The 22,774-nt window shown below is 36.9% G+C and overlaps 2 protein-coding genes across 3 annotated transcripts; one reads left to right on the plus strand and one right to left on the minus strand.

The window, feature by feature from the left end:
- Positions 1-7,551: 7,551 nt before the first annotated feature.
- Positions 7,552-15,497, plus strand: LOC140822854 (DDT domain-containing protein DDR4-like). Its single transcript, XM_073183767.1, has 12 exons — positions 7,552-8,579; positions 8,681-8,791; positions 9,550-9,636; positions 9,744-9,781; positions 9,901-9,982; positions 10,820-10,926; positions 11,289-11,445; positions 12,795-12,887; positions 13,065-13,188; positions 13,509-13,551; positions 13,646-13,834; positions 13,926-15,497. The coding sequence occupies exons 1-12, from the start codon at positions 7,998-8,000 to the stop codon at positions 14,683-14,685; spliced, it is 2,373 nt and encodes a 790-aa protein (XP_073039868.1). The 5' UTR covers positions 7,552-7,997; the 3' UTR covers positions 14,686-15,497.
- Positions 15,498-16,559: 1,062 nt separating this feature from the next.
- LOC140822856 (hydroxyproline O-galactosyltransferase GALT6) lies at positions 16,560-20,504 on the minus strand. 2 transcript variants are annotated; one of them, XM_073183768.1, is made up of 8 exons: positions 20,316-20,504; positions 19,312-20,240; positions 18,675-18,907; positions 18,312-18,602; positions 18,100-18,228; positions 17,852-18,025; positions 17,054-17,161; positions 16,560-16,973 (listed from the first exon to the last, which is right to left on the minus strand). In XM_073183768.1, exons 1-8 carry the CDS (start codon positions 20,345-20,347, stop codon positions 16,764-16,766), a joined length of 2,106 nt encoding a protein of 701 aa, XP_073039869.1. In that variant the 5' UTR covers positions 20,348-20,504; the 3' UTR covers positions 16,560-16,763. The 2 variants fall into 2 exon arrangements, with proteins under 2 accessions (XP_073039869.1, XP_073039870.1); XM_073183769.1 differs by having other exon boundaries at positions 20,370-20,503.
- Between the last annotated feature and the right edge of the window lie 2,270 nt (positions 20,505-22,774).

Here is a 22,774-nt window from a genome sequence, read left to right on the forward strand (position 1 = left end):
TCCTGAAGTAGATTTGCTACTATCAATATCTCCGGCCATATCTGAATCCGTATAGCCCTCCAATATTGGATCAGCTCCCTCGTAACAAAGACATAATTTAGTAGTACCCTTTAGATACCTGAGAATCCACTTTACTGCCTCCCAATGCTGCTTCCCAAGGTTGGAGAGAAAACGACTCACCTTTCCCACAGCATGAGCAATATCTGGCCTTGTGCATACCATTGCATACATCAAACTTCCAACAGCAGAAGAATATGGTATTGATGACATTTCCCCGATCTCTTTCTTGGATAAAGGACATGCACTCTTGCTTGAAATGATTGGCAAGTGGAATGCTGACTGGTTTGGCGTTGTTCGTGTTGAACCTCTCGAGCACACTTTCAATGTACTTCTCCTGAGATAACCATAACCGTTGGTTGTTTCTGTCTCGAACAATCTGCATTCCCAAAATCTGTTGAGCTGGTCCTAATTCCTTCATTTCAAAAGACTTAGAGAGTTCATTCTTTAACTGACTAATCTTCGTTGCATCCTTTCCCACGATCATAATATCGTCTACATAAAGTAGAAGAGCAACGAAACTCCCTTCTGAAAATTTCTCAATGTAAACGCACTCATCTGCAGCAGTTTTCTTATAGCCTTGACTTGCCATGCATGAGTCAGACTTCTTGTACCACTGCCTTGGTGCCTGCTTTAGACCGTACAAGCTTTTCTTAAGCTTGCAAATGAGGTTATCACCTGAAACCTCAAAACCTTCTGGCTGCACCATATAGATTTTTTCTTTTAAATCTCCGTGAAGAAAAGCTGTCTTCACGTCCATCTGTTCAAGCTCCAAGTTCATACTTGCTACCAAGTCAAGTATAACTCGGATTGACGTCATCTTGACTACTGGTGAAAATATCTCATCAAATTCAATTCATTTCTTCTGTTGGAATCCTTTGACTACCAATCGTGCTTTGTATTTCACCACTTGTCAGCTGCCATCTTTCTTCATCTTGAACACCCATTTGTTTCTTAGTGCCTTCTTCCTTTTTGGAAGTTCTACGATCTCATAAGTGTGGTTCTTCTGCAGAGATTCCATCTCATCTTGCATTGCTGACAACCATGTTTCTTTGTCCTTATGAGATAGTGCTTCTTGGAAACTCTCTGGTTCTCCATCTTCAGTAAGCAGAAGGTACTCGGATTCCGTATATCTTCTAGATGGAATCCGTCCTCGTTCAGACCTACGAACTTCTGGAATAGTCTGAGAAGATTCACCATCATCTGGGCCTTGTGATAATCCTGGAACATCTGGTGGAGTGGGTTGTGGCTCCCCCTGCTCAACACCCCCTTCTTCCTCAACTTCTGCTTCTGGAATGTATTCTGTCACTATATCGAACGGGTTTAGTGCTGCATCTGAATTTAGAGCACCAACATTTGACTTCTGAGATATTGTAGGTTTTTCAATATCTTCTATTGTCTGGCTTTCATGGAACACAATGTCCCTGCTTCTGATCACCTTTTTCTCCTTTGGATCCCATAGTCTGTATCCAAATTCTTCATCTCCATAGCCAATGAAAATGCATGGAGTGGTCCTTGCATCAAGCTTTTGTCTGAGCTCCTTGGATACATGTGCGTACGCCAAACATCCAAATACTCTTAAGTGTGAGTATGATGGATCCTTTCCAGACCACAGTTTCTCCGGAACTTCAAAATTCAGTGGTACTGATGGTGATCTGTTGATCAGGTAACAGGTGGCTCTGACTGCTTCTCCCCAGAATGACTTTGGAAGTTTAGCCATACTGACCATACTCCGAACACGTTCCATGATTGTCCGGTTCATTCTTTCAGCTACACCGTTGTGTTGAGGGGTGCGAGGGACCGTCTTCTCATGTCGAATGCCATATGTTTTGCAATACGCATCGAACACCTTGGAAGTATATTCGCCTCCATTATCTGACCGGAGACACTTCAATTTCTTCCCAGTCTCACGTTCTACCATGACATGAAACATTTTGAAGTATTCGAATACCTGGTCCTTCGTTTTCAGGAAATAGACCCACACCTTTCGAGAAGCATCATCAATGAATGTCATAAAATATTTATTTCCGCCTAGTGATTCATCTTCTAGGGGCCGCAAACGTCAGAGTGTACCAGACTGAGCAACTCTGATCTTTTCGTTGAATAAGAACTGAATGAGACTCTGTGCTGCTTACCAAATAGACAATGATTGCATGGATCTGGCGCAACATCTTTGTCAACGATGATAAGCTCTTTCTTTATTAGGGTAGACAACCCTTTCTCACTCATATGGCCGAGTCTCTGGTGCCACAAATTTTGAGAACCCTCCTTCTCAGCTACGTTGAGGGTGTCTGTGCATATCTTCATGTGAGTCTTGTACAGTGTGCCACAAATGTGTCCTCGAGCGACTATCAATGCACCCTTTTGACATCTTCCATGTGCCATTGCTGAAATGATTATCATAGCCCTGGTTGTCAAGGGCTATTCCAGAAAGAAGATTGAGCCGAAGATCTGGCACATGTCAGACATCCTTCAAAGTGATTGTACTTCCAACACTTGTCTTTATTTGGATATCTCCAATTTCTACAATCCCAGAGGAACTGGAATTTCCCATCTTCACTGCTCCAAAGTCACCAGCTTTGTATGTCATGAAGTATTCCTTGTGCGGAGTCACGTGGTAGGAAGCTGCAGTATCTACCACCTATTCTGTGTCTTCTTTTGAAACGTGAAGGCATGTCTCATTATAGGTCGAACAGAACGCTACATCTCCAGGAATGAGGACTAGCGTTTCTCCACCCTTGTTCTTCGACTGGGAACTGCTCTGGCCTTGCTCCTCTAGCCATTTGTAGCATTTCTTCTTCATATGACCCTCTATTCCACAGTGATGACATTTATACGAAGGTTTTCTGTCATCGGTGGATCTGCCTCTGCTCTTGCTTCTGCCTCTCCATTTGCCTTTACCCCTTTGTTGTTTCTCTTGTTGTCTTCCTCGGGGCTCTGTGACAAGGGCATGAGTCTGGTCTGTGCCCATATCCTTTCTCCTGGCCTCCTCGTTGAACAGGGCATCCTTAACCATGGACATGGTAAGTTTGCCATCTGGAGCCGAGTTGCTGAGAGAAACTACAAGTGTTTCCCAGCTATTAAGAAGTGAACTGAGAAGTAGAAGTGTCTGCATCTCATCTCCAAGCGGCATCTCTACAGACGATAATTGATTTACCAGACTCTGGTACTCACTGGTATGCTCGGCAACAGAAGTTCCACTTTTGAACTTCATATTGACTAACCGCCTCATCAACAGGGCTTTATTCCGAGCGGTTTTGGCCTGGTACATGTCCTCCAGCTTCTTCCAGAGAGCATATGCTTCTGTCTCCTGTGCAACATGGTGGAAGACACTATGATCAATCCATTGTCGGATTTGACCAATAGATTTCAGGTTTAATTTTCTCCACTCTGACGCTTTGGTTGGATCAGGATTTTCCCCTTTCAATTCTACGGGATCGAACAAATCTTTACAGCTGAGGAGATCTTCCATCCGAGGTTTCCACAGCATGTAGTTGGTTGTCGTGAGCATAATCATAGCTCCAGAATATGATGTTGACTCTTCTGTGGTCATCTTCAATATTTATTTATCAAAATAGGAGCTGAATCTCGTAAAACGGAGTACACTGTTGTGTCCGGAACGGCCGAAAATGGTGGAATAGGCACTTCAGAGTCAGAAATTCTATTGCTGAAAATTTTGGGATCACTATATAACTTTCTGATAGTTCAGGGGTCTCTAAGTCATTACCAAAAGTTCAGGGGCCATTCTGTACTTTAGGAAGGATAAAGGACCATTTTGAAACGATCAGAAAATATAAGGACCAAAATGCAATTTTCAGAAAATTGAATAGTGCTGATGATGTGGCACTGAATGGACGCTTACGTGGCAATGACGTGGCGCTGACTGGACGCTTACGTGGCAATGACGTGGCGTGCACTGTTCATCATCTTCTTCGTAAATAACTTTTGAAAAATCACAGAAAATTCGTTTGATGTCCGATTCTCGATCTGAAAATACCGGTAGACTCGTGGGAACGAGAGATACGTCGTTGTATGATCAAAACAAGATTTCAGACACTTTCACGAAATCGATTTTTTCACATAGAGCTCTCCTTCTATGGCTAATACCTCTAACCAGGCTCTGATACCATTTGTTGGGAATTAAACTATCAAAGATCAAACTAATTTGAGAGAAAAATCAATCTATTCAATTCATAGATTTAATTTATAGAAAGAAATAAAAACTCTCAGATTTTCACAGCACTCTCAAGACTCTCCTCTACTTGGGATTGAGATTCCTCAACTGGTAATGAGATGATTTAAACAACGAGCTAAGCCTCTATTTACATGTTAATGGGTGTGAATGGACGATGGCAGCCATTGGAGAATCAACAATAGCTGCACCTACCGTGGACCTTCTAGATGGTGGCTGGAGATTTCCAATTTGAGTTCTTCATGTAAGAGTAGACGGAGAAAATAGACAGTTTTTTATTACCATTTTTCCATTTGGATACGTGACTCTCACATTGATGTTTAAGGATATTTATGTATAATTATATTGGTGTAATCAGGTTGGATCAAAGAAGTTAGTAAAAAACTCTATTTCTTTATATAATATAATTGTAAAAGATTATTAACTATTAAAATTGGGGTAGTACAATTATTATTATCAATAAATAAAAGATTAAATTATGCATTAAAAATTTGTACTCATATTTTAAAACCATTCCAATTAATTAAGTTAATTTTTCAAGTGGTACGGATATTATTCTTAATGCATAGAAATGATTTCGATCACTTAATTGTAAGCAATTTTATGTGAGTATAAATCATAATATATCATTATCTCTCAAAAGACAATAAATTTTTTACATGCATGTAAAGTAATTGTCGGAAAGAAAAACAACAACGTCGTCCCAATGTAATTATTTATTAAATCTTATATTTAATGAAGTTCAATACATTAATAATCGTATATAAAAAAATTAGTTTTCTCATAAATAATCATCTATAAAATTAAACTCAACTTTTCCCAAATTCATAGCTCCATGATCAATCAGTCTTTCGAAACTATTAATTTTAATTAAACGAGCAAGAAAATAATATTAATCGACGCAACATATATTTAATTTTGATCAATACTCCATCTATATATTCACTACTACTTCACACATCTTTAGAACCCAAAAAAACTAGCAATGACATCCAGAGTCTTTTTTTCTCAATGGAAACGACTACTTTTGACGTCGACGTAGTCACGTATAGGACGCTATTACGACGTTAGTTATTACGCTAACGTCGCTGCCTCTAGCTTCCTTCTTCACTAGAGCAGCATGAATTTTCGTATAGGAAAATCATTGGATTGGGATGAGCCTGATCAAAATAGGTGAGATGCCAATCATAATCCAATGATTGACAATATAGAGAGAAGTTATCTCGATATAACATGGAATTTACTCATAATTATTGAGTGAAGTGACATAAATTTTTTATCTTTGAAAAAAAGAAAAGATACATGCTCTTTATTTTCCACTTCTTGAGCTCATAAACGTTCATCTTTCCTTGTTAAGATTGGAACTTAAACCTAACTCAACCCCAAAAGTTAGCTCAAGGGGGGAGGATTGTCCAAGCCAATATATGCCACTCAAAGGTTAATTATCTAACCGATGTGGGACATTTAACACACCCCTCTCACGCCCAGGAATGAACATCTAGAGCGTGGAGTTTACAAATGGCCCAATTATGGGTAGAACGGGTGGCCTAATTATAGGCAGTCCAACACATAACGGTGAAACCGGGCTCTGATACCATGTTAAGATTGGAACTTGGACCTAACTCAACCCCAAAAGTTAGCTCAAGGGGGGAGGATTGTCCAAGCCAATATATGCCACTCAAAGGTTAATTATCTAACCGATGTGGGACATTTAACATTCCTCCATCGAATCTTTATATGCGTGTGATTTCTCCCTCCGTTGAGCACTAAATTTTTTTACTCGATCAACATTCGCCACACCACTTCCTCAAAACCTTGTAAAATTTTTAGAGGTCGAATTGTTGAGTATAAGGGTGGTATACCGTATCAAAAATTATATATAGTGTACTGTACCAAAAATTACAGTATAAGAAATTTTTTTATCGATACCATACCGAAATTTCGTATACCAAAACTTATCGATTATACCGAAATTGTACGGTATACAGAGATTTCGATACGATATCGATATATACCGTTTTATACCGAAAAAACCTTAAATTTTTAAAATTTCTAAATTTATTGTTTTAAAATATATATTATATTTTTTTTTGTTATTTCGGTATTACCACACCGAAAAATTCGGTATCATTACCGTACCGTACGGAAATCTTCGGTGTACCGAAAATTCTGTTTTTTTTCGATACAGTAATCTCGGTATACTGAAAATCCGATATTTTTTCTCACATCTAATTGAGTATATAATATTGATTTCTAATGGGAAAAAACTTTTTCCGCATTTTATAAATTATCATTAATGTAATAAAAACACTGGGTGTCATGCAGGGATATTACCTTTTGATAATTTTTACACTAATATTCATGTCTTATATGCTTGACAAAAATGAAGAATAATGAAGTTGAGTGGGAAGCTTCTGTTCAAACCCGATAAGTGCAAAATAGCTTATTTCTTGCATTTTGGAAGCTTGGCTAATTTCTCGTTGGGTAACAGGTGTTTGTGTGCGCGCGCGAGTGCACACGTGTGTGATTGAACTGAATCCGACACCAATATTGAATTGGGTTGAATTACTTGAAAAAAAAATCGGAACCTTTTTTAAATTCTTTGGGTTGAATTCGATTTAGTAACATATTTACTTTTTTTTTTATTATTATTTTACTTCATACATAACTTATTTATGTATGGAGTTGTTGGCAAAAATGTTGATTCGACTTACGTTTTAATTTAGTTCATTTCGATTTTAGTTTCTGATTGAGTTATAACCTTAATCCAGTAAATCTTATCTGGCTCAATTTAGTATTCTACAATACTATTCGACTCGATTATCTCACAATCCACAGTTTTGCACTCAGTTTAATCATCCGGTAACATCTCTAAAATGTAACTAGAGATATGTGGCAATAAGTTGCATGTTTTTGTAAGTTGAATAAAGTGGAAACTAATATTTAGATGAAAACGAGGAACGACGACAATAATGTGATATAATGTCATAAATTTCTCGTAACAAAAATAGATATGTGAATTCTAATCCACTTCTATTATAATTTTTTTAAGACAGGAAAAATATAATTGGGAACTAAATTCAATAAATTTTATACTTGAGAAAAATTGAATCTCAAATAACCATATTTACTATGCTTAAAATTATGAATATTTTCCACAAAAAAATTGTGAATATTTTTCCCCCAAAATTACAAATATTAAGTTGGACAATAAAAAAAGAAGAAGAAAGAACTGCTACGTCATACGACACCGTACAAGGCTGATTGAAAACGAGTAAAATCTGAAGCAGAAGTCTTCTCAAATCCAAGAAACCCTCGAAACATTATTCATCTTCTACAAACTCAATTCAAGAAAACACAATTAACAATAACACACCCCAAGGACTCAGCTTTTAGGTCAAAATTAACCCCAAAATCCTGGCTCCACTCTCTATTTTTACCCCCACAGATTATTCACGAAACCTAATTCGCCTTCAATTTCCCACTGTCCTTCCCTTTCTTCTCGATTTCACCTCTCAGTTAATCGTTCTCGCTCCCCAGACGGGAGGGACTTGAAAGCCAACGACAACTTTGATAACCCATTTATATAATCCATTTTTTGTGTCTTATGAATCATTATTACGGTTATCTGATTATCAAGTTTTCACCTTTTTTGTTACTTCTCGTCAATATCGCTGTGATCATATCATCAATGTTATAGTTTGTGAAGCATCCAGCTTTCTTACTGTCGAATTCCTGGGTTACCTAAATGCAAGCCCATGATCTTTCACGTAACCCTTCTCTAACTTTTCATGCGTCCGATCTCCCCGTCATGTCCGGGCACTCCTCGCCGATCTGCTCCCCAAACCACCACTCCTCCAAGAACTTGGGAAACGTTGACACCCACGTAGAAAATAACACCGATAATGAGAATACTGAAGAGAATAGAGTTAAGATTAGCAGTTTTAGTAAAAATAATGGTTGTAGCAGTGAATTTGTCAGGCGGCAGAGGCCTTCCAGGGCGTGTACGCAGCGAGCTGCGGCCAGGATGCAGGCTGCTGCCGAGGCAGAGGCAGCTATGGTTGAGTCTGAGAGAAAGAGGAAGAAAGCTAAGAGAAGGGAAAGGTTGACGGCCAGGCTACTGAAGGAGGAGTTTGACGAGGAGGAATTTGGGGAGGAGGAGGAGGGAGTACATGAGGAGAATGGGGAGGTTGATGACTCCACATCGTCTTCCTTGGTGCAATGTAGTAAGATAGTGACGAAGCTTGTTGGGGAGCCCGAGCCCTCTCAGTTTCCACGGTGGAGTGTACGGTCTATGTGGCAGTTGGCTTCCATTCTCAATTTCTTGAATGTATGTTGTATGTTTGGGAAATGATTAGGCAAGAAAGTTTCAAATTCATGTCGAATTTTTAGTTTGAGGCTCAATGTTTGTTTCTGTGTTGTGATTTGTAGGTGTTCAGACCTTTATTAAATATTAAAGTGGAATTTTCCGTGGAAGAGTTTGAGACGGCTTTGATTACTCCAAATAATACTTTGTGCGATATACATATGCCACTGTTGAAGGTTTGTTCTCTTAATTTTTTTCGATGAAGGTTTTACTGGTAATGTACTTATGAGAACTTTTATATGGAACTCTGTGATTGGGTTAAAATGAGTTGACGAGAACTTTTGTATGAACTTTGTGATTTCATTAGTTGCTTGAAAGTAATAACTCCATCTTCTGTATTGGTAAGATGCCTGAGTTGAATCTCTGCCTGATTGAACTTCAGAGAAGAATTTACGTAGTTTAGATGTTTAGACCTGTTGTGTTCTGTTTTCTCATGGCTGTGAGGTTGACATGTTCTTGAGTGCGGTGTCCAAATATCAAAATGTGGACGTAGTTTGGTTTTCATTTCTAGAATTGATAACGATGGTGATTAGTTGTTCAACATACTAGGAAAGTTAATTCATGTTCTGCATTTAATGTTTGACATTCAGAACTGAGAAAAAATGTTCTCAAAACAGGAGATTTATTGAACTCCATTGGTAGAGAATGTATGGTCCTGTTTTGAGGTTGATCAGGCAGTTGGTTACGAATTCTCGTTTAACTTTCATGTTCTTGTTTGGCCTTCTTCGCATTGAGTGTGTGCCATGTGAAGATGCTACTGTTGGATTGCTTCTCCCAAGAAAATCTTCACCTATGAAACACAGTTTCAATGTGTGCATGTGCTAATTTTTTTTACTTCCTGTGCTTTGAAGAGTTTCTGAATTATTGATTCTTTGCGCTTATTGATACTATGACATAATAAGTGCTCTAATGAAATTTTGTTTGCTTTTTGCAGGCAATTCCTCCTGTCACTAGAATGGCACTCGGATATGGTACATGGATTACTGTTTTATGTAGAAAATTGAGAGATTGGTGGCATTGGGTAATGTGATTGTTGACTCCCTTGAGCAGCTTTTTGGTTCAGTCAGAACCACCAATGGTTTTGTCAAAACAAAAGTGTTGAATTACTTAGTTTTTTCTCAATTTCAGGTTGCGGAGGGGGATTTACCTTTAGTTGCATCACATGGGTGAGTAGAATTTTTTTTATGATAAGATAATCCTAAAATTTGATTTATATCTGCATGAGACACAGATTTGTGCCTTTGTTTTTTTGGCTTTTTTTTAGAGTTGAGTTTTGGCTTTTTAGGACTGAAGTTGAAGTTTACAATTCTCTTGATCCTGGGGTTAGAGTGGTGATTTTGAAGGCCTTGTGCGATATACGTGTTGAGGTACTTTTAGTCACATTCACTGGTATTCTTATATTTGTCATGTGAATTCTACTGATCAAGACCTTGCTTCAATGGATCCCAATATTAAGATAAGTTAACTCAATGATCACTTTCCTTGCTGTCATGGTGTTACTGCTTGTCAGTGACTAGATTACCAGTGCTGATCTTTTGCTAGATTTGGTGAAGATCCTACTTACTTTACAAAATCGTTGTACATCAAAATTTTCTCACATCATAGATACTGAACATCTTATCTTTGTTAAAGTTCCTGTGGTATTTTCCACTGGTTTCTATCGGGCTTCCCCGTCTTAGTTTGGTGGACTCTGTTCCATTTTACTTTCAACTAAATCTGTGTTAAATACCGTGAATGATGATAAATGAGGATGTTAATTGGGACTAAGGAGGTTTCTAGGAAGCTAGAAAGCTATTTAGGGCGGATATCGAGCCCGCATTGATGTGTTGATTGATAAGTTTACTTTGTTTACTTTGATTTTAAAAAGGGCACGTCTCCCATCTTACGGCCGATCTTTGGTCATGTAGTAAGCCCGTTGTCTCTTGGCCTTCGTTTCTGGTCATGTCTCTACCGTTCCCTTTCTTTGTCTGATGTACGTTACGTCAAGCAAGTGAATGCTTGAGGAAAAAGTGTTGTGGGACCTCTGGTCAGTCAAGTTCATTTCTGAGACAGCTTTCTGTTTAGACTTGAGTTTTTCCATTATACCAGTACATATCTTATTCAGGCAACATGACTTTCTTTTTTACATATTATAAATTGATTTAGCTTTCAAGGTCTGTTTTATTGTGTGATAATATCGAAATTTGTTATGCTTGATTCTGCAGCAAGAAGATATACGGAACTACATAGACGACTCAGTAAAACATGGGGTTCAGCTTTCCACATTTCGCAAGGAACGCATAGGTGGTGATTCTCATGGAATCTCATATTGGTAATAGTTTTTTGATAAATCATGTTTATGCGTCAGTTTTTGAATAGAGCGGATAAAAACTTTTATGCAGTCTCTACATTTGACATATTAAGGGATTGGTCCTATGTGTATTGTTAAAATCAGATGGTTTTCTTTGGGTGCAGTGGATTGCTAGTCCACTTCTTGTAATGTTAAAAGAACTATATTAATAAAATTTTTGTTTCTCATCAAAAAAAAAAAAAAGTTTTTGAATAATTTTTTTCATGCATCGGTAATGTGTCAAATGCATCATGTTTTGAATCTATTGTTTATCTTATGCTCGACCTATGATCAACTCATTATATATTCCTTAAAGTTGACCTTTAACTTTTGTGGTTATGTAGGTATGAAAATGATCCTATCATTGGTCATAGGCTTTACCGAGAGATTAGGAAAGTTGAGGTGAAAAAAGGGAAAGGGAAGAATGTTCCCCCTATTCCCCATTCCTCTTATCAATGGGAGACAGCTGCAACTAATTTAGATGAATTCCTTACTGTTTCTGTAAGTGTGTGTGTAGCATTCAGTTCTTTGTATCCCATCTTTATGTCTTGAGAAAATGGTATGCATTTGTGTTGCCAATGGAAGAATCCAATCGAGTAGTGTTGAAAAGGGTCAAAAGACCTCAATACAGGAAAGTATACGAGATGAATACTATGGTAACCTATTTAAGAATGTAGTCGTGGATTCAAATAATGTGATCCTCGCTGCTCTTTCCATACCAAGGAAGAATGTATCAGACCCATGTCCGTGGCCTGCTAATGAAATCAATTGTAACGTGAATCCAAAAATTTAGATGCATAATGTTTTGTTCTTGGGCAAAGATTATTAGAATCTGGAACCAGTACATTAGTGCAGGGTAACTATCTGAAAATATCTGTGGCCTCTGTGTCTGATTTATGCCAGATACTTTTTAAACTATTTCTTCTGTTGAATGTTCAAGAACCATTTATTCGCCCATTAGAATTGCATCTAATACTTCTCTGTCTTCAATGCTAGGAAACAAACATTTATTCCATGATTGCTTCAGTTCTTGAGTATTGTGCCTAGGTATTTTGAGTTTGTGACTATATAATTTTCTTTCTGAATAAGTTGGGAAAAAATTCTCTCAAGAATTAGTAGTAATTCTCAATTCTAGGTTGTTCTGATGTCAAGAAACCCTAGGACACTTTTAAAACAGAACCTTGTGATGTTTCACAAGTAACAAAATGTGCATGTTTGTTGTGCAGTTGTGCTAGAATACTCGTGCTCAAGCATGGACCTGGGCAGTGATTATTGAATGTAGATTGATCTTATACGTCAATCCTTATAGAGTTTTACTGCAACTTATACTGGTACATCTATGACAGTTCTTGAGCTGTAGAAGAACATCAAACTATGAAGTTTTAATAGGTGGTGACTCCTGCAATGCAAAAATGAAAAGTTTGTAATCTTGATTAGATGAGCAATCTGTGTGCTAGGCAATTTGCTTGGCATACTGAGCTGTATATATCATATAAAAGCGTTTGTTTTGATTTTTGACTTGTGTAAGTCGATATCTTCGACTTTTTGTAGTCAAAATGCGATTTCTGTTTAAGCACCGAATAATGTAAGCAGCCTCTTTTTTTTCCAACAATTTAAATAGTTTTCAGTTTTGAGTTGGTTTGCTGTATCTTGCTATGCATTTCAATGGAGGAGGCAGACGTGCATGTATCTATGTTTTTACTAGTCTGGTCTTGCCTTCTCTTGAAGTTTAAACTTTTGGTGCAAACTTGAGTCTTTTGGTGCATCTTGGCATATGGAACTCACTCCTTTCATGATGTAGGTCATGTTAAAGTTGACATGCTTGTGACTGATGTATTAACTGTTTGCAGGAAAAGCTCTTTTCCAGTAAAAATAAATCAGAGGTTTCCGTTGGCAAAAAATTGAAAAACGACATGCTTCCTGAAATTGAGAGAGTTCACAAGGTAACCAAATTTAACTTGATTGAGACATTTGTCATTAATTTTGATCCTATCCTCTTTTCAGTCTCAATGAGACAATGACATCTCTTCTTCACCATCAAAATTATGATATATACATTATATATAGATCATTTGCACCCTTCTCTGAGCTGATTACACTGAGATGGGGTTTTTTTACAGAAAAAGGAGAAGCTATTAAAGAAACAGCACAGACAAGCACTTATGCTTGACAGCATGATAAACCTTGATGGTCTTGCTGCTGGACGCTCTCTTCGTGATAGAAAACATGTTACCTATACTTTTGGTACGCGTGACATATTGAGTTGTAGGTTCCGAAGGAGTATTAGACAATTGTTATAAGAAGTTGGTGTTACCCCAAAAATAGCAAAACTAAATGGGACGGTGGCTAGTTGGTTTAAGATGACTCTTGTAGATGAATAGTCAGAACTTTTTATTTGGTTCTCTGGCATGAAAGTTTCCAAGGCCCCAACCTAAAGTTATCACTTTTTTTTCTTGCTTTATTTTTGGCAAGAGTGAAGGGGCATAATTCTTTATCTTTGTGTATGTTTCAATGTGAATGTAAGTAAATGCTGAGCCTCATTTTATATTTGTTTTTCTGTGCAGATGATTATGATCGATCAATTAACGAGGCTATAAAGATCACCAAGTACGAGTTTTGAAGATTTCATTTGGTTTTACAAATATTTTGGTTGAGCTTTCCCTATAATCTTTCTCCGTAAATTTATTTGCTCCTGTACCAGGACGAAGCCGCCTTCTCCAGAACCTTTTGATAGAAGAGATCCTGCGGTGAAACGTGAAGTTTCTACAAACGGTAGATGGGCTGGTCCTTCACAATATTCCCAGGATGTCACATTTAGTGCACTCTCTCCATTATCATCCGAATCAGATGAATTTTATGAGGATCAGAAAACCGAGACATTGGATCGCAGGTACTCCATTCCTTGCTTCTGGAGAACCTTTTTTTGGCACGCATGTTTATATTTTCTAAGATCCCTCACTATGTTGTCTTATGGCTTTTAGCAATCGCCGTCGGCAGAGACCTCAGCGGTATTCTGTGAAAGATTTCGTTGAAGCTGTCTCTGATAACGAAGCAGATTTTGACAGCGACGAGGATATTGTTGGTGAAGTTATTTATGATGAAGAGTATTTAAAAAAACGAAAACAAAGAAGGAAGATGTCGAGTAGCTCGGAAGGAGATGAAGAGTATAACTGGGATGAAGAAAATCATAAAGAGGAAGAGGAAGATGAAGAAGAAGAAGAAGAAGAAGATGATAGCTTAAGCACGAGTGAGGAGAGTGACGAGCCTCGGAGATTCAGAGCATTGCCAAGTCGTACTAGGAGGGAAACTAAACAAAAGTCAGTTGATGAGCTACAATCTGGACTCAGGCGTAGTAAACGGGCGGCAAGAAATCCTATTAATTATCGACAGTATGAGTTGTCTGAATCAGAAAACGAATCTATGAAACCACCCAAAAAGTCGAATGTATTAGCTGAGCGCTCGAATTCGAGTGATAATGCCGAGTTCTCAATGGGAAGTCAAGAATCTGAGGACAACATCGAGAAGCAAGAGTTGAATGTCAATCAACCTTCCGAGGAGCATCCAGAGATGGTTGATGCAAACCAAACTGATAAACTTGGAGAGCAGTCAAATGGGAGAGATCAAGAAGAATTTGGAGTTGTGCGAAAAAGACGTTTTCTTGATCTAAATGAGCTTGCTCCGGGCTCAGGATTTGATGATGGTCCAAGCTCGATGAATAATGAAGACAATGATGATTTCTAAAGTTTCCATTCGCCAAAATGCAAGGATCACAGGTTCTCGCCTCAAAAGAATGATTTGTACGATAAATTCCTTCTGTATTTTGTGATAAATCAACTCTATCAAGGAAGTGACTTGAGATCTTCCTATACAAAATTTAAGCAACATCCCGGGTACTGTTTTTCTGCCTGGAGCAAAAAATTCTGTAGCCTTAGTCAATTTATTTATCGTTTGAAAAGAACACGAACTAGGTATGGATGGAAAAGAAATAGTCAAATGGGTTCTTGCACAGTTACACCTGTGATCTGGTCACTGTACACTGCTACCCTTATATCTGATCTGATATTTCTAATGGGAAGTTTACATCTCCGTCTTGTGGAGCAGCAGCTACGCTTTTGTTCTACCTCCTTTTTCTTTCAGTTTACTGCATTTCTTCATATATCTACATTCGCTCTCTCAAGTACATGAAACAAATCCGAAGAAATTTTTGCAGACATCATTGATTCTGGTACCATTTTATTAGGCAACTTCCCCTGGTGTTATTGTTATCGCAATCTCCTCGTTTCAGGTAAGTGTGAAATTCCATAGTATTTGCAGAAAAGCTTGTAAGTTATTAGCAATTGGTATTTTCTTATGTTTTTGGTCATTTCATCCCAGCTTCTTTCTGCATAGTGTAAGGTGATTGAGAAGGAAAGATAATTTGGGCACAAAGTTTGTGAACATCCACTGGATTTTTTGACTCCTTATTTTATGGATGATGTTGATCTTTAAGACCATAACGAATCTCCTGTTAATATAGATTATATATGATGTGGTAGTTTCTTTTACTTTTACCATTGAAGGGTGATTTGCTATTCTATTTTATTGGAAGAAAATGTCTGAATTTCTATTTTTATTTTATTTTATTTCATGAACATGGTAATTTTGATCGAATATTTATCTAAATTTTTTTATATTATCGTCTTTGAAATAAGATGATATGTATATTGAATAGCATAAAGCACTTCACTCCTTGACATTATTTCGGTTGCTCGAGTTTCACCTCAAAAAGAATATCCTTCGACAATTTCAAACAATTTTGAATTTTCCATGGTATTTTAGCAATTTTTAGGAAAAATATGCTAAATGGTTCTATTTTTCTCTTTTCTCTTTTTCCTTTTGCCTTCTGTTTTTGTTTTTTTTCGATTTAATTAACCTGAGCTCTCCTCTTCTACATGCACAATGTGAGTATAGTTTGTCCACGAAAGTGGCATTAGCAGCAGCATTGGCCATCTAATGCAAGCCAGTGTTTCAAAACTGAACCGGACTACCTGGTCCAACCAGTCAAAATCGATTAGAACCAGCAAAAATCGGTCAAGAACCGATTCGTATATATTTTTTAAAAAAAATTAAATGTTTTTTTTTTCATTTTTCTTTTAAAAAATTCTTTATGCTTAAAATTTTATTTTTTGATTATATATATATGATTATTTTGATTTTGAATTTTATTAAAATATTATTTTAGTAATATTATATCTTGTTTTGATTGATTTATTTTTAAAATATACATTTAATTATATTTGATTACATTTATATTGTTTAGATTTTAAGTTTGGATAAATACTTTTTTATTTATTTATATATACATATTTAATATATTTATAATTTAAAATATATTATTCATTATTTTACATAATATAATGATTTTATAATCCGACCGTGAGATGGTTGAACTATTTTTTAAGATAAGCCGATTCGATCAACAGTTTGATTATGAAAACAATGATGCAAACAATTTTAATCATGTAATTTTATTGTAGAAATATATATGAATTTCTTGGTTTCAGATTTTCATGTTATTTTGTATCTAATGCTACTAGTAGAAATGAAGTTATTTATTTACAATCAAGTATATGTACATGAATACATATCAAAGGGTGAAGTTCTGGAAGTACATAAAATCTAAGCAGTATCTATACAAGCCAAAAAAAAAAGAAAAAGAGGGACAACTCCAATGTATCATACTACTGAGCCCACAAGAATTTACTAGACATCACATATTATCACTGCAAAACTTGTTCATTCTACAACAAATGTAGCAGTCCCCATACATAAGGTACACGTTATCTCATGTTACAGCACAAAGGCCTCCCTTTCCGTCTCAGTTTATTCCAAAGGCATATCATTTGTCTGGGGGATTGATAATGAGCCGTATAATAGTCTTCTATGCACCCAAATTGGCAGAACTTTAAGCTATGAACATACTCGACTGGTGTCGAGGAGTTGACTTTCCCCACCCACATTCCCATGCTAACATCTTCCATTTTAAACAGCTGCAAAGCAAATAGAATGTTCAAGTGTTGTGGACAGAGCTTTTGTGCTGAGTGATTCGGAATATGGAGGTTATACTTACCCTCAGTTTGTGTTTTTCGAAATCCGAAAGGATGAGATGTGCAATGTCAGATGAGATAATGTAGCCTGGTCCATTTGCATAGGGTGGATACTCTTCCTCTGGCCACTCCTATATCATCAAAAAAAAAAAGAGCTTTAGTCTCGTGGTAATGTACTGTATGCATGTCATTTTATTACAAGTTCGATTTACAGAGACCACGAAAGAAGAACAGGATTCAGGTAAGTCGAGATATAGGCGTCTTAAAAAGATTTTGGTGGCAGTGATTCAAGTACAGTGGATTACAACCTCTACTATAGTAAAATGGAGCAAGTGATTGTTAATAAAGTAGTTTGATTTGAGGAAGAAACATTGTGGAAAACCATAATACTGAGGTAGAATGTGATCTCTTCGTTTTTCTAAACAATGATGAAGATGAAAAACGAGGCAATGTTTATGGTTTTAAATTCAGGAGAATCTGGACGACCAGGACCTGATCAAATTCGAGAGAGCATCAAAGAGAGTGGTGAACAGGTCTGTTCCAATGTACGTGCCTTGTATTTTTCTACTATCACGACATCATTGCCTAATGGAAATAATCAAATGAATCACACATTTGTAGCCGCACAATATCCTGTTTTTCTAAGTGCAGCATGATTTTAAGGTGAAGTGAAGCCAAAATACCAAGTCTGCACCAAATGAAAAGGAACTAAAGTTCTTTGAACCAAAGCGGGAAAGATTGCATCAATAGCAGGAAAAGTATGGAAAAGAAAAAGGATATATATACATTATGAGATGGACAAAATGAAATCCGTAAAGTACCTCATACGTGACAGCCCATTTACCACTTCGTAAGGGCTTATTGTGGTAATTTATATTCCCCACATACAAGCTTCTGGTATTAGGCACTTTCTTCGCTTCCTTAATAATTGCATCGACTCTCACAAATGTATCGTCATCGCCCTTCATAATATAATTTGCAGATAAAGCCCGAACCTGAAAACATTGAGAACAAATAAGTGAGGCAGCAAAAGAAAAAGTTCATCTTTAAGTTCTTATCAATTACTCACGCCATATTCACAGATGGCAACAGTTTTTAGTACAACGAGATCGTAGTTGTCCATGTACGGTACAATGACAATGTCACCAAAAAAGTTTGCTTCTTTATTGACTTCAACGTTGACCTCCTTTCTCGCATGCTGTCGAAAATAAGTTTCGAATTAATTACTCGATTTTAAAGGAGATAATCTTTTATAAGAAACAGATCAGTTTTTTTACCAACCAGAGCTACAAAGAAACGTGCAACAACGATAGAAGATTTTATTAGCTTATGCTGCATCCAAGATTTCCTCATGGCCATTCTTTCCGCAAAGTGGTTGCCTGCGGAAAGAATACCGATGAAAAGTTCGACCGGCCCATCCCGAAGAGGGGGAGCCTTCCATCTTCCAGACAAATCAAGATGTTTCTGAGGAGCGAAACTCGGGTGTGATGTTGGCAAGGACCCAGCAAAAATATAATGAACATCGATATCGCCGTTCAGAGAGAGCCCAGTGGCATCCTCAAGTGTAAATCCCTAAAAGTAAAAAACAATATTAAATAATGTTGGGAAAAAAATATAATTTAAAGGAAGGGTCAAGTTAATTACGGTGCGATATGGAAACGAGGTGATATGTCTGCCATCTACACTGATATGGTAACCCTCAAGGCCAGCAATAAGTGTTAGGACAAACAACTTGTTTTCGACAAATGGGAATGGCAAATCGACGGCCACTTTTTTAGTCCGTCCGATTAACCGGTTTAACCACCACATTGCCTTTGATTCCTCTGATCCATTATCATCATCCCGGATCCACTTCTCACATTTCATTAATCCATCAACTGCGGAAAGGCCAAGAATTGCCCATGAAAACTACCACAAGCTAAAGTAAAATTTCAGCAGATAAATGATTGAAATAAGCAATGCCCGGTAACCTTATTCATATCCATACATATATAACCTAACTAAATTGGAATTACCACTTTTCACCTATATTTTGTAAAAAAAAAAAACTATTTTCATCGGCAACCCATAATCATAAGAACCTAAATCCATCTAATCCAATCAGAGGTGGACCAAAGGGGTGAGTTGGGTACTCCTAAAATGGCAAGAAAGTTTGTATTTTACATTTTCTTTGAAACTAAATTCCTATCCAATCACAGAACTCTCTGGAAAAGTGAAAAGAACGCATTAAATCCAAGCTAAGCAAATGCCATAATCAAGAAAACAATTCATTCCCGCTCACCAGTCTCCTCGTCAGCTCTGGACTTCCGACCTTCGCAACGGTGTGACGTCCCCCACTGCATCCTGTAACAGGTGTTCTGCTCAATGACAGGCTTCCCACTCCAATCCCCTTTCAACCTGGGATTAAAATGCAAAAGCCTGGGTGGATCCTCGCCTTCCACAGCCCTCAGCCCCCGCAGTTCCATCATAAACTGCGAAACCATAACATGTTGGCCTTCGTTCAAGAAAGAAATCTTCGAGTCCGTTTCCCGGTGTGCCAGCCTCGGCTTCGCCACCACTGTTATATGCGAATCTAAAGTTAGCCCGCACGGCAACATCACCACTCGCCCATTCTTCAAGAAATCCTCGCCTGGTATCGATATTGAATGGGGGCATTCCTCAAATTTACTGCTACTGCTACTGCTACTATCAAGACTAGCACCTCTGATATATTCTTCAGCACTGCGATTTTTTGTCATTGATTCGAGCTCCTGCCAAAGCTTTCCGCCCAGTTCAAAGGCCACCTTTGCGGACTTCAAAATCCCATCTTTAAGACTCGAATTCAAAATGCCGGCATTGAAATTCAAGCTCGAGAGTGGAGTCTTTGCGAGCTCTATGATTCTTCTATCGGGTCGTGAATGATACGGAATATCTACGGGGCGAACAGGGGCCACTTTCTCCTCCAAATTCTCCTCGCTTTCCAGCATAAAAGGTTTGGAATTCAAGAACCCACCATTTCGGCTGCTAGAAAAGTCTGTTTCAGCAACAAGAGAGAACCCATTTTTGTACACAAACGGAACTTCAAAACCCACCAAAAGTACGTACAAAAGCCCCAACACAGTCAGCGCCCGAATCGATCGTTGCCGGCTCGCTAAAAAAAACAGCTCTACATTCACACTCTTCATCTTCAGATTTCTCACAAAACTTTCAAAAAAAACTGACACATGAAACCTGAAAAACATGCAACTCAGACTCTTAATAAAAGCTGGTGATCAACAAAAACTGGAGCAAATTAAGTTATCTTACTGAGGAGAAAAAATGTAGAAGAATGCTGGCATTTATATGATTTGAAAAACGTACTAGAAAGCAAATCAAGAAAGAGATAGCTGCGTTAGGTCATCCACACACAACTGCAAGACGGGCCTCGACAGACAGAGAAGAGAAAAGAGAAAAGAGCTGTTGCCTATACACACAACTATACAAGTGTAGAGAGAGAGAGAGAGAGAGAGAGGAGTTTGTTTCTAAAGCGGTCGCTTTTGGCAAAAGTAATGTATAATAAAAAAGATAACATAAAATATTATATAACATTCCGAATGGAATTTGGTTCAAATTTGTATGTCGTTACACATTAATAAAATATATTACAAATTTTTAATAATAAAAATAAATTACAAATTCAATGAATTGTTATCTTGTATCTTGTAATAAAATAATATTCTCTAAAAAAAACAGATATCTTATAACATAAATCTCGAAGAATTCATATTGAGATCGCTTTATATGAATTTTTGCGTTGGATGAGTCTCATATGAGACCATCTCACGAATCTTAATATGCGAGACGAGTCAATCCTACCGATATTCACAATAAAAAGTAATATTCTTAACATAAAAAGTAATATTTTTTCATGGATGATCCAAATAAGAGATCTGTATCATAAATACGACATGTGAGACCGTCTCACACAAGTTTTTGTATTTTGTGTTTTGTTAACATATTTAAAATCTCATGTGATTAGAATAATTAAGTTTCATTATTGATACATACATCGCATATATATGTGTGGTTGGTTAATATTGCATTAGGCAAAACAATATAATAATGCATGAATCAGTATTTTGGTAATGAAATTGAGTTACGTAACATTGTCTTTTACTCTTTTATAGGTAAGAACTGAAATTTATTTATAAGAAATTAATTAATATATTTATTCTTTTATTGGCTTTCAAAAAGATGTGCCTAATAAATGCCAGCTGAAAATTTGAAAAATTTTGTTTTTAGCATTCATAGGCACAATATGTGTAAAGTGTAATTTTATAAAGGTATTTTTCTTATAATATAGTATAAATATCAGTATACATAAATGGATATGAAAGTAGCACTAGCTAGCTAGCTTTTTATGCAACAGATCGAGTTTGACACCTATGGGACAGCAGTACTAGTTATGGGTGAATATATACGTATAAAATTTGCATAGTGCGAGAAGTGATTGCGCAGCGCATGAGATTTGGCGTAAAACCAACGTGATTTTGAACTGTCCAACACTTGGTTTCCTCCAAATTTACTTCCTTTAAATTTGGATACCTTTTTCAGTTCTTCGTTGTCAATATCGAGCAGATTCTGAGATAATTTTTAAGAAGAAAATTAATAAAATGTTGATTTGATAATACTAAAATGAATTAAAGTTTCTTCGATATGTTGAAGTAGCAATAAATGTTGATTTGATAATACTAAAATGAATTAAAGTTTCTTCGATATGTTGAAGTAGCAATAAATTAACAGTATAATCTACACCGAATCTGTGTATGTATGTCGATTAATTTTATTGAATAACTGATAAAAAATACATGCAAAATTTTTTTTATAACTAATATTCGATTATATATATATAATTTGTGGGGACCCGGATGCTAATTCATGTCTTAATCATTATTAATGTCAAATATAACAATTAAGAAAAGTGGGACTAAATTTTTTTTCTTTTTAAAATATAAATGCGGAAACGTAATAGTAATCTATTTGATATACATATTAATATCAAAGTACAAGTAATGTACTACATGTCTCTATCTCAACTAGGTTCAACGACTATACATCCAGTGATGAATCCTATTCTGCTTCTGGGCCGGATCTCCATGTTAACTATAATCTCTCATCCTCTTCTTGATCCTGATCATGTCCCACCTGTTGTCATGCACACATACAAACAAGACAACAGCCAGATAACTCCGGTGAGAATTATATTACCGGTATAAATCATGTATACATGCATTTCATATAAACAAATATAACAGCATGAAACAAATATTCATAACATGTATCAAAATCAGAAACATGAATCAATACAAACTCTGAATCACACTCTGTGATTCTTAGACTCTGACTCGACTCATCCTAATCTAGGGATCCCGATCTGAACAGGAATATACACCCACCTACACTCCCGATCGGGGTGGTGGTACGTTCTTATTCACGGACTTTGGCCCTTTCCATATCAAATATCAGTAATAGAAGAAACTCCAATTCTATCAACTTCGATATAACCAAACATCTGGTGTCTTGACCTATCTGTCACAGACTTTGGAACTTTCGCCAAATCACTATCCTGTGACAATGTGCAATGTGCCAGTGACGATTCCATCACTATCCGGCACCTATGTCACCAGATCAATCGTCTACAACTAGGCGCATCTGCCTATGACTCAATACATAAATCAATAGACCAAAGATATCAATCTCATCCAATTGCACATATCAATGCAATA

Source organism: Primulina eburnea, chromosome 2, assembly GCF_022965805.1.
Source record: "Primulina eburnea isolate SZY01 chromosome 2, ASM2296580v1, whole genome shotgun sequence".
NCBI lineage: Eukaryota > Viridiplantae > Streptophyta > Magnoliopsida > Lamiales > Gesneriaceae > Primulina > Primulina eburnea.

Bases quoted from the DNA above. Each gene is read 5' to 3' on its own strand.
- LOC140822856 (XM_073183768.1), bottom strand. From the start codon at position 20,347: ATGCCAGCATTCTTCTACATTTTTTCTCCTCA. The intron at 18,908-19,311 runs GTGAGCGGGAAT...GCCTTTCCGCAG, and splicing joins CAGAGCTGACGAGGAGACTG to TTGATGGATTAATGAAATGT. The intron at 18,229-18,311 runs GTTGGTAAAAAA...TATTTTCGACAG, and splicing joins CACGTTTCTTTGTAGCTCTG to CATGCGAGAAAGGAGGTCAA.
- LOC140822854 (XM_073183767.1), top strand. From the start codon at position 7,998: ATGCAAGCCCATGATCTTTCACGTAACCCTTCTCTAACTTTTCATGCG. The intron at 11,446-12,794 runs GTAAGTGTGTGT...AACTGTTTGCAG, and splicing joins ATGAATTCCTTACTGTTTCT to GAAAAGCTCTTTTCCAGTAA. The intron at 13,189-13,508 runs GTACGCGTGACA...TTTTCTGTGCAG, and splicing joins ACATGTTACCTATACTTTTG to ATGATTATGATCGATCAATT.